The sequence below is a fragment of the Dipodomys ordii genome, unplaced genomic scaffold (assembly GCF_000151885.1).
Source record: "Dipodomys ordii isolate 6190 unplaced genomic scaffold, Dord_2.0 Scaffold76, whole genome shotgun sequence".
Classification (NCBI taxonomy): Eukaryota; Metazoa; Chordata; class Mammalia; order Rodentia; family Heteromyidae; genus Dipodomys; species Dipodomys ordii.
In genome coordinates this window covers 9,494,714-9,506,525 of record NW_012267292.1, presented here as the reverse complement: position 1 = coordinate 9,506,525, position 11,812 = coordinate 9,494,714, and the positions used below count along the sequence as shown (strand labels likewise).

General features: G+C 34.6%; 1 protein-coding gene across 2 annotated transcripts in view; it reads left to right on the top strand.

The window, feature by feature from the left end:
• The first annotated feature begins 1,297 nt into the window (after window positions 1-1,297).
• The window catches only part of Mpp6 (membrane protein, palmitoylated 6 (MAGUK p55 subfamily member 6)), a 51,222-nt gene continuing 40,707 nt past the window's right edge, over window positions 1,298-11,812 (top strand). Inside the window, exons 1-2 of one of the 2 annotated variants that reach the window (XM_013024467.1) lie at window positions 1,298-1,417; window positions 10,314-10,466. In XM_013024467.1, coding sequence (XP_012879921.1) covers window positions 1,301-1,417; window positions 10,314-10,466 — 270 coding nt within the window. In that variant the 5' untranslated portion in view covers window positions 1,298-1,300. The remainder of the gene's footprint in view (window positions 1,418-10,313; window positions 10,467-11,812) is intronic. The other variant, XM_013024468.1, reaches the window with a different exon arrangement.

Genomic DNA, 11,812 nt, shown 5'->3' with positions numbered 1-11,812 from the left:
GCTTGAGCCACAGCTCCACTTCCAGCTTGTTAATGGTTCATTGTAAATGAGTCTCCTGGGCTTTCCTGTTCAGGCTAGCTTTCAAAGGGGATCCTCAGATCTCAGCCTCTTGAGCAGCTAGGATTATAGGCCTGAGCCTCTGGTGCCTGACAAGAGCTGCTTATTTTATATACAACACTTTTATAAACACTGGAGTTGCCCTATGATTATCTATGTCTGAGTCATTATTATGCATTTGTTCCATGTTTTAATGCTCTGTGGTTTTAATTCTTATTAATGTCTTCTTTGTCTTATTTTTTCAAAACCATGAAGGTACTTTGTTGGAAATGTGAGGAACAAAAAATACAGTATTTCCATTTTAGCTGAAGGATCATCAGCAAGAAAGGTTTCCCAGTAATAGCTCAGACTTTGTTGCCTTAATATTGGTAAAGAACTCTGTTGAACTTCACTTTTTTAAGTTGGAAGTAGGCCTGTTATATACTTCATGAAAAGTTTCTCATATACACACGTGTAAATGTATGTATATACATATATGTATGTGCATATGTAATACATGATATATGATAAATACATATGTATTTGTCATTTCATATATATTCATAAAGGATATATAATCATAAAAGATACATGATATGTAATATCTGATGTTTAGTATATGTTATATAATGTACATCATATATTTGTCATATATGCTGTAATTTATATATTCATAAATCATATGTATAATAAATTAGGATGTTGCCTATATATATTCATATGTATACAGGATATTGGCTGTAAATTTTTGTGAATTTTCTGGATTTAGTGTCAAGGTAGATGTTTTCACAGAATGAGTTGGGAAGTATTCACTATTATCATATTTTTGTGATAGTTTGTTAATTATTAGTTTTAATACCTTTTTAAATTAGGAATTTACCAGTAAAGACTGATTCTGAAATTGTGGGACCTTTTAATTGTTGATTCAATGTATTTATCTTTTGTTAAATCTATTCCAATTTGTATTTCCTGTTGAGTAATGTTTTCAGATTTGAAAAATATAAAGCCATTGTACGTTGTTGTCTGATAAAACCCAAATTGCATATGTAAAAATCTATCTAATAGAAATATTAGAATAGAAATATCCTAATTCTAATTTCTAAATAGAAATATTCTAATTCATGAGAAGTTAATTTGAAACTCATATTGTTTAATAGTTCAGTTTTGTTAATGAACAATACTTTCAAAAGTGTTATTAATGTCTTACTCTGTAGTAGCTTAGATGACTTTCTTTTTTCTTAATGTGGCTTTTATCTCAACAGCAATGCAGCAAGTCTTGGAAAATCTTACAGAGCTGCCCTCATCTACAGGAGCAGAAGAAATAGACCTAATTTTCCTCAAGGGGATTATGGAGAATCCTATTGTAAAATCACTTGCTAAGGTATATCAGCTTATTTTACTGGATTGCTTTGAAAATTGTGTCTACAAGTCATTTCAATATTACTTAGAACTTGGTTAATATACCTTAAGCATAGTTAGCAAATACTAACACCACATAATTTATTTAATTTTTTGGTCATGGGGCTTGAACTCAGGGCTTGGGCTCTGTCCTGAGCTTTTGTGCTCAAGACTAGTGCTCTACCATTTTGAGCCACAGTGCCACTTCTAGTTTTCTGGTGGTTAATTGGAGGTAAGTCCATAAGACTTCTCTCCAAAGCTTAGCTTTGAACTGTATAACTCAGATCATAGCCCCCTGAGTAGCTAGAATTATAGGCATGAGCCACCAGTGCCCAGCTTATTCTGTCTTTAAGTACAGAATTAAATGACCCTTTGACCTAACATTTTAGAGAAATCATAATAAGCACGTTCATGTTACCTACCTCCATTTCCCACAATAACAAGGTACTGTTTTTTTTTTAATGACATCTGCCTGTTTTCATACAAGTTCCTGAGTATCTGGGATTATAGTGTGAGCCCCCAGCACCAGCCACTATTATTTTTGTTCTCCACCCTTAGAAGGTTATTTTCACCCTCTCCTGTAATCTCTCTCAATCTATTTTTGTCTAAACATTCTGGAAAATCATGCATTTTACAAAGTTTTCTATTATTGAGTGAGTTAATGATGCATACTCTTCATTTTATTCATACAATTACTTATATTAACATGTGATACAAAGGATCATAGGTACAAAGGAATCCTCTTTCAGCTCACCCAACTGGGATTTTTATTTTAGCCATTTTTATGACAGGCTTCTCATTTATTATACACTTATTTCAAAGATAATATATAGTATATCATTGGCTTTCTGTGTGGAGATAAGTGATAGCTTCAGAACCTGTAGAAATCAGTAGGCGCTCTTTAACTGTATTAGATGGCTTATCCTAGGTTCTCATTGGTACTTGTAAAATATTTTCCACTCCTCCTTTGGCGTCATACTAGTTAGGTTTTGTTTTCCATGAATCAGTTTCATTCTGGTTCCCATGTTTACAACCTATTTATAACTTACAAAGTTCTTTTTAAACACATATTTTGCATTTTAAAATGCCTCAGAACTAAAAGCCATACTCTTAATCTTTGTAACAACTTGTTTTCTTTTGCTTGTTTATTTTTGGCAGTAATGGGATTTGAATTCGGGGCTAGTGCTCTACCCCTTGAGTCACACTCCTAGCCCTGCAATAGATTTATGAAAAGAAAATTATGAGTTAAAATAATTTATACATTTTTCTAATTTAGGGTGGGAAAGGGAATAACAAAATGCTAAAATAAGGATACAGGTTGACCCATTGTAACAATGAGATGTACAAGACACTATGTTGAAAATGAACTTTACAACTCTGGGGGTGGGGAGGGAGGAATTGGGGAGGTGGGGAGGGAAGGGATGGTAGGGGAAAATCAAAGGAGGAGGTAATAATGCTCGATAGAAAATGTACTCATTACCTTACTCATGTAACTGTAACCCCTGTGTACAGTATTTTTACAATGAAAACATACACACACACACACACACACACACGAGTTAAAATAGTTTATACCTAAGGTCACTTTGTCAGTAATTGACAGATAAGATTTAGGATAGGTTTCCTACTCTCAAGTCAGGAGTGTGCTCTTTCTGTGGTAACAGTGTTGGTATATATGTATATTCATAACAACTGTGAGTAAAAGTTTACTGAATTTGTGATAGTGGTGATGGCCTTTCAGAGAATCACCAATTTAAATGGTTTAAATGGTTCTAAAGTTTAATGGTGTAATCATTTTTGAGCAGGTAAGGTGCAACTATACTTTTCTGTTGAATACAATTAAATGAAGAGTAAGGGACAGCATAGCAATGGTGGGACAAAGGGTGAACTAATGCAGTAGTGATGTGCACTATGAACTATACAACTTGTGTAGGAAGAGGGACAGGAGGGAAAAACTGGGAGAAAATTAAGGAAGAGGTAACACTGTTTATAAAGAAATGTATTGATTACCTGACTTAATGCAACTGTAACATAAAAATAAATTTTACAATAAAAATAAATTTGAAAAAATTAAATTAAGACCAGACTCCGTAGTAACCAACATTCAAGCAGATTATAGTCAATATTCCCACATTAAAGGTAAAGAAATTGCAATAGTAAGGAGGACTTCTGCTTCTAAGGAGAAATAAGTCACAGCAGGCCAATACTTTTAGTGCATAAAGTAGGAAACAAAAAAAGAGAGGTATATATTGTCCTGAGAGGCAGAATTATGTGACTAGTTATTAGGAGGAAATAATAGAAGCAATAACATAAATAGACATTCTATTGGAATTTGTAAACATAGATCTTAATTTATTAATAGAAAAGTAAAAACAATAAAATGCTGTTAGAAAACCTGTATCAAAATAACAACAGCACAGAGTATTATTTAAATTTTTAGTTATATATATATAATTAGTAAAAAATGGAAAGAGGAGAAGAAATAGTTCAAAGTGCAATGTCCCAAGAAATTTCAAAACTAATAACATTAACTGACATTATTTTAGGAGGGCAAGTAAACTCTCTGGCAAAAGAACTCTAAAGAAAAACATATTACAAGGACATCTAGTTAAACTATTGAAATTCGAAGACAGAATGGAAATTTGTTAAGCAGTCAGAGGGAAAAAGGCACATTATATTTAAGGAGGAATAAGAATAATGAGTAGCAATAAAGTAGGAACTAGGAAAGTCATAGCACCATGGTTTGAAATTTTTAAAGTGCCAGCAAGAAAACATTGCCAACTTTGCATTCTGACCAGCAAAATCAACCTTTGACTATTAAACAGAACATACTGTTACCAAAATCTAAGAAAGTTTATATTTTTGATAGAATAACAGATTTATCAATTGGTAAATGTAATACCAATTTTTAAAATGATATGTCCCACGACTTACATGTATGTTTGTAAATACACACATAGTATATGTACATGGATATATATATATATATATATATATGCATATATGTATATACAAATTTGGTGAAGATATTAGTCCAAAAGGATTATATATAGGCCTAATTTTTCAGAAGCGGTAGAAGTAATAGCTTAAGTGGAATTTAAAATATCAGTGACAGATATTAAAATCTTTTAAATTAACCACCAAAAGTAAAATTACAAGGATGAATATATTTCACCCAGTCCAAAAAAGGAAAAAATGAAGTCTAAAATTATCCTCCAGAAACATCTAGAAAGGATACTATACTAAAGAGGATATCTTATTTCTAGACACTGGACAATAAGTAGTATAGAACTATGACCCCTGCGGGAAAGAAATTATAAAAATATAGATACTTTTAGCTTGAAATGCAGAAGAGGAAAACAAACCATAATAATGTCTTGATAGAATTCTGAATGTATTATGTAATTGGAATTAGTGGGGGTACAAACTGCAAGGAGGAAGATTTGAACATAAGAGCTTTGGTGAGGGCTGGGAAGGTGGCTCAGTGGTAGAGTGCTTACCTTGCATGCCTGAGGCCCTGGGTTTGATTCCTCAGCACCACATAAGCAAAAAGAAAAAAAAAAGCCGGAAGTGGCGCTGTGGCTCAAGTGGTAGAGTGCTAGCCTTGAGCTGAAGAGCTGAGGGACGGCACCCAGGCCCAGAGTTCAGGCCCCGACCGGATCCAAAAAAAAAGAGCTTTGGTGAGTACTGACCTACACATATGGAAAATAAACTTCTAGCCCCCTAGGAAAGATATGCCAGAAATAAATATGCTAAGCAATTTCCATGGCCCACAAAGGACAGATAATCTTTTGATTTCCCTAAGCTGTAAGCCTTCACAATATGCAGGCTATTGGGCAAAGTTCATATCCAGCATACTGTAGCAGCCTGATCTTATCAACTAATACAGACCATAGCTGAAAATCAGTAACAAAGTTGTGTGTGTGTGGGGGGGGGGAATCCTTTAATGTTTAGATATAATATGCTTCTAAGTAACCATGAGTCAAAGAAGAGATCACAAGAATTGTTTTTATATAAATGAGAATGTATATCAAAAATTGTGAGGTATGCAGCAAAGCAACACTTAGAGGGAAATACCAATATTAGAAAAGAGCAATGATCTCACAAAGCAAAGAAGATTTAATTTGTGGTGGAAAATAGGATGCTGTTCTTTTAAGATCAGAGGCAAGATAAAGATGGATGCTTCCGTCATTTCTGTCACTGCATACTAGGGGCCCTTAGCTAGTGCAGAAAAGCAAGTAAATAATAAAGAATAGACATAAAAATGACAAAAATAGAGAAAAATCAGTATGATTTAGGACCCAAATGTTTGGTATCAGGTATAAAAGAGCACCTCACAAGTCCACAGGTATTGCAAGGGTAAGAAGAAATATTATGAAGAACTTTATGACAACTTAGATGGAATTGAAAGACACAAATTTTCTCACAAGATAACTACAAAGGTTCTATAAGTCTTTTTTTTCAAAATTGAATATTTTGAAACCATTCTGTAAACAAAGCTCTAGCCACAAGTGTCTTCACCATTATTCTATCAAATAGTTGAAGAAGAAATACTATTTTACATTATTCCCTACAGAAAGGAAGGAAATACATTCTATCATGTCTATATTAGCAATGAAAGAAAAGGAAATTGTAGTTTAAATTAGGGACAAATTTTACCAAATATGTGCAAGCCCTGTACATTGAAAACTAAAGCATTATTGAAACTGAAGGCCTAAGTATATACATATATGTATATACAGGAGGGAATGGATGTTATATTACTTTTTGTTAGTTCTCCTCATACTGATCTATAGATGCAGCATAATCCTAGTCAAAATTTCAGGATTATCAAAAAAAAAAACACCTGGAAAACAAAATGTGAGGTTCACCAGCTAAATTTCAAAGATAGCTATGACTCTACTGTAAATAAAGACAATTTACTATCAACATAAAGGTCACAGCACAGAAAGGGGAATCTAGAAAGAGACCAGCATGTGCCTATGCTACTGATTTTTTTAATAATGTATTGGGAATTCAGTGGACAAGTTGAGAATCCTTTCACATTGAATTGTTGGAACAATTGACAATTGAATGTTCATATGCAAAAAATGAATATTTTCCTTTTCTTCACAATGGATGAAAAGAGTACTCAGCATAAATCATTGATCAGAGAGTATGAATTAAGACCATCAAAACTTTTGAAAGAACACATACAGAAAAGTTATTTGTAGGCCAAAATACAGGTGGCCCATACCTATGATCCTTCTAGACCTGGGAGGCTGATATCTGAGGATCAGGGTTCAAAGTCAGCCCAGACAGGAAACCTATGAGATAAGACTCCAATTAAGCACCAGAAAAGCTGGAAGTCCCATCCATGAGATGAAACTCATATCTCCAGTGAAGCACTGAAAAGGCTGGAAGTAGAGCTGTGGCTCAAGTGGTAGAGCGCTAACCTTGAGCATAAAAGCTCAGGGACAGCTCCCAGGCCCTGAGTTCAAGCCCCAGGATGGGCATGCGAACATGCGCGTGCGTGCGCATACGTAAACACACACGAGAAGGGAGGGAGAGGAGAGGAGAAACATTGTGCTGGTGGCTTTAGTGTGGCCTGTTTGTGGTCCATTGGATAAATGCCTAGGAGGGAAATTGCTGGGTCATGGGGAAGCTCTATGTCATTTTTTAAGGAACCTCCATACAACTTTCCAGAGTGGTTGAAGAAGTTTACATTCCCACCAGTGGTGGAGTAGAGTTCCCTTTTGGACACATCCCCATCAGCATTTATTCTTAGTTGTCCTGTTAATTGCCATTCTAACTGGAGTAAGGTAGAATCTCAGTTTTTTGCATTTATTTTATGACTAGAGACATTGAAAACTTCTTCATGCATCTACTGGTCATTCTTCTTCCTCTGAGAAGTCTCTTTTAAGTCTTTAGCCCATTTATTGATTGGGTTGTTGAGGGTTAATGTTTTTTGGGGGGGTTAACTTTTTGAGCTCTAAGTATATTTTAGATATGATGCCCCTATTTGATGCATAACTAGTAAAGCCACCAGCACAACCATGTTCATTGAAGCATTGTTTACCATAGCCAAGATACAGAAGCAACCCAGATGTTTCTTAGTGGATGAATGGATTAAAAAAATGTAGTATATACAAGTAAACATATTGAATGATTAAAATACACACACAATGGGACATGATAGATTATATAGTACTCTAGACATTCACACACTGAGAGTGAAGGAGGACATATTCATAGGAGTGGTTGACAAAGGCTCAATAGCTATGTGCATATGGTCATATCAAATAATGTTCTATGAAATGAACTCCAAGAAAAAGAAACAAGACATGTTTTAGTTGCCAACCTTGCTGTTTTTATTTTCTTTTCCTTTCATTTGTATTTGAGAGGGTAATTGGGGCACAGAAAAAGAGAAACAAGGGTGATCAAATGCAACAGTGGTATTCACCAGACACTAAGTGAGGAAGGGAGAGAAAAACTGGGAGACTGAGGGAAGGGGAGAGGTGGTTCAAAAAGAATTGTACAGTTACTCATTACCTAATTCACTCTCTGTATATCAGCTCTACAATAACAAAAAGAAAAGATGTTTACCAAATAAATTGTATTATTGTATATGTATATATCGTAAAATGATTATTTCTAGCTGACATACTTGTTGCTTCAAATAAGACAAACCTAATGCATAACAAAAATTTGATTAATTATTAAAACATCTATTTCACAAAATACTATTAACCAAAGTCAATTTATAGACTAGAAATAATATTTCAAAAGCTTGTGTCCTAAAAGGAAGCTGCTCATTCATTGTTAGTAATAGTACAAAATGATAAAGCTACTTTGGAAGACAGTCTGGCAATCACCTCTACCTCTAAGTTCTCACATTAACTTTTACCAAGGCTAGCCTTGAATTAGGATCTTCCCCCCTCTGTCTCCCAAGTAGTTAGGACTATAGAGGTGCACTAATTTGCCTGTGGCAGTTTCTTAAAAAATTAAGCAGTCTTCTGTCCATCATTGTGCTCTATGGTATTTACCCAGTGACTTGATCTTTTATATTTACCCAGAAACCTGCATGTAAATGTTTATAGTAGCTTTATTTGTAATTGCCAAAACTTGGAAGTGAAATGTCCTTCAGTAGGTAAATGGATAAACAATACAATGGATTATTATTCAGCCATAAAAAGAAATAAGCTACCAAGCCATAGGAAGACATGAAAGAACTTTAAATGTGTATTATTAAGTGAAAGAAACTGTCTGAAAAAGCCTCATACAGGATTATACCAACTATTTGACATTCTTGAAAAAAGCAGAAGCTAGAAACAGTTTAAGAAATCGGTACTTGGATGGTGCAATTGTGAGAAACCGGGATGGATAGTTTACAACAGGATGCCTTTAAGGCAATGAAGTTACTCTGTATTGTAGTGGTGCACAGGTGACATTTGTCAAGGCCTTTAGAATTGTTACAACATAAAGAATGAACTCTAATGTATTATTGGCTTTACTTAATAATGTATAATTCTTCATTCATCAATTACAACAAATTTACCACACTAATACAAAGTGCGACTAATAGGGTAAACTATGTTTGGGCAGAGGCAAAAGAAGATATGTGAATATCCTGCTTGAAAAAAAAAAAGAATATATGTGAATAAGCCAAGTTCTGGTGGCTCACCCCTGTAATCCTAGCTACTCAGGAGGCTAAAATCTGAGGATTACAGTTCAAAGCCAGCCTGGGCAGGAAAGTCTGTGAGACTCTTATCTCTAATAAACCACCAGAAAACCGGAGTGGCACTGTGGCTCAAGTGTAGAGTGCTTGCTTTGAACTGAAGAGCTCAGGGACAGCTCCCAGGCCCAGAGTTCAAGCCCCATAACTGACGAAGGACGGAGGGAGGGAGAGAGGGAAGGAAGGAAGGAAGGAAAGAGGGAGGGAGGGAGGGAGGGAAGGAAGGAAGGAAGGAAGGAAGGGTCTTCTTACTTGCTTCAAAATTTGCCACATTTATTAGAAAAGCAAAGCACTTTAAAGATGGAATCTGCTCAGTATTCATTCTGTTTGAATTTAGAAGTCTGCTTCACTATTCCTGTTAAGAAGATACTCAAGTTCACAATGCATTTTTTGTGGGACGGGTTGTATTATTTAAAACATATGGAAACAGAAGGGCTCATTTCCCTACTTAAATTATGAGGTCTGTCAAAGTCCTATTCAAGAACCACCTGCTATAAATTAGCATTTTACTTTTTGTAGTTGCGGGGCTTGAACCTAGGGCCTCACACATTAGGCAGGTGCTGCACTAAAGCTCTGGTTTTCAAAATTGAAAAATAAGATTTCCCAAATGATCTTTGTTTTTTTGTGCATTTTAATTTTTTTAAACCCGAAGTCTGTCTAACTGAGGTTAACCTTAAAAATCCTCTTGCCTCAGCCTCCTGAATGCTGGGATTACAGGCATGTATCACCACACAAGGCTGATCTTCACATTTTTGCAAACATAATCCTATATAAAGATTATGTCTATTGTTCATTCTGTTATGGATAATTATTTAATAAAACACAATTGTATCTAGAATTGAAGCTTTGGCTAGGAAGTCATTAGGAATTCCTGTTGTGAATAGATTACATAACATGCTTCATATTTAGTCATCTCATTGTTCAGTCTTCTCAGAAGTGGTAATAAAACTGTAGCTACTTATAGCTAAGCTTTATCATTTTGCATGATACATAATAAAATCCAAATATTTCCTCTTATTAAACTATTAAATTTGGCTTTAATTAATCAACTCCCAATCAATACCTTTTAAAACTAGGAAAAAGAAATAAGCCAAGAACTGTCAAAAAAAAAAACTTACCTAGAACCAAGCAAACACTTTTACTTTAGTAACTCTTGTCTTTTCAGGCTCATGAGAGGCTTGAAGATTCAAAATTAGAAGCTGTCAGTGACAATAACTTGGAATTAGTCAATGAAATTCTTGAAGATATCACTCCTCTGATAAATGTGGATGAAAATGCAGCAGAGCTGGTTGGTATACTCAAAGAGCCTCATTTCCAGGTAAAATTTTCTGTCATTCCTTACCCCAAAGTCCTCTGTTAGTAGTTAAGCTCCAGCTGAAGCTAATTTTTCCTTGTGAGGCTTACTTATGAAAATATTTTATAAGTATGTAAATTCCAACAGGTATCCTGATATACCAAAGGTACAAAAGCAGACACATTATTACACATATGCATAGTGTTTGTTGGGAAGAAAGTCATCACCTTGGACCCATCTTTGCACAATTTAAGAAATAGCAAGCCTGGTTCACTATCGGACCACACTATAGTAGTATGTTCCCCATTAGGAGAACAGATTTATTTTCCTTTTTTACTGTCACTCTATTTGCCATTCCTCCTTTGGCCCAATAATGAACATTGTTTTTAGCATTGCTTTTCAAGATGAGGGAATAGTTGGTAACTGTGGAACAAAAGAACTAAGGATAGAAACCATTGCATAACATACTTTGTTCCACAGATGAAAAAAAAAGTGGAATTGAAGCATTTCCTTCTGAATGAGTTAATCAGTTTCACAAGGAAGAATCTGCTTCAAAGTAAAAACAGGAAAAATTATTTTAAACCAGTAATAATTAAGACAATGTGAACTGGGGAGTGTTAGGAAAATATAATAATGGAAGAGAATAGAAATCCTAGAAATACATCCAGTCATATATAGCAACTTTGTGACTGTTACTGCATTATAATGGCGAACAGGGTGTTAGTAGTATGGAAGAATAAGATCTGTAGTCTGAAAATGGATTGCCAACACCCTTTGTTTGGTCTTGGCTAATATCTAAATTGTTTTTGTTTTTAATTTGTAGTCTGTCTATTCCAAAGAAAATATTTTTAACCTAGGGTTAGTTGTTTTTTGTTTTTTAGGTAAACCCTCACTTTAGGCTTGGCTGGCCTTGAACTCACAATTATATTGCCTCTACCTCCCCAGTTATCACCTCTTATGATGAGCATGTACAGTTACAGTACAACTTACTCCTTAGGATGGGGAATGAAAAAAATTTTAGGATACAAGAATATTTTTGCAAGAAATTTGTAGAAAGCTAGATCACAATCATCTGTGATGACAGTATATGCATAATAAATACAGAAGAGAAAATGTGCATTATATCTAGGACTCTTCTGACTCATTTTTTTCCTAAAATGACTTTTTTAACAGACTAAATCCTTTATTGACATAAACATTTCCTATCCTTGATGTTAGTTGTTGGTTTTTATTTTCTTTCAGACAGCTTTTTTTTTTAATTTAAATTTTAATTTTTTGTGAACATACTGTACAGAGGGGTTACAATTACATGGGCAAGATAATGAGTACATTTCTTATCAAGCATTGCAGCCTCCTCCTTTGTTTACCCT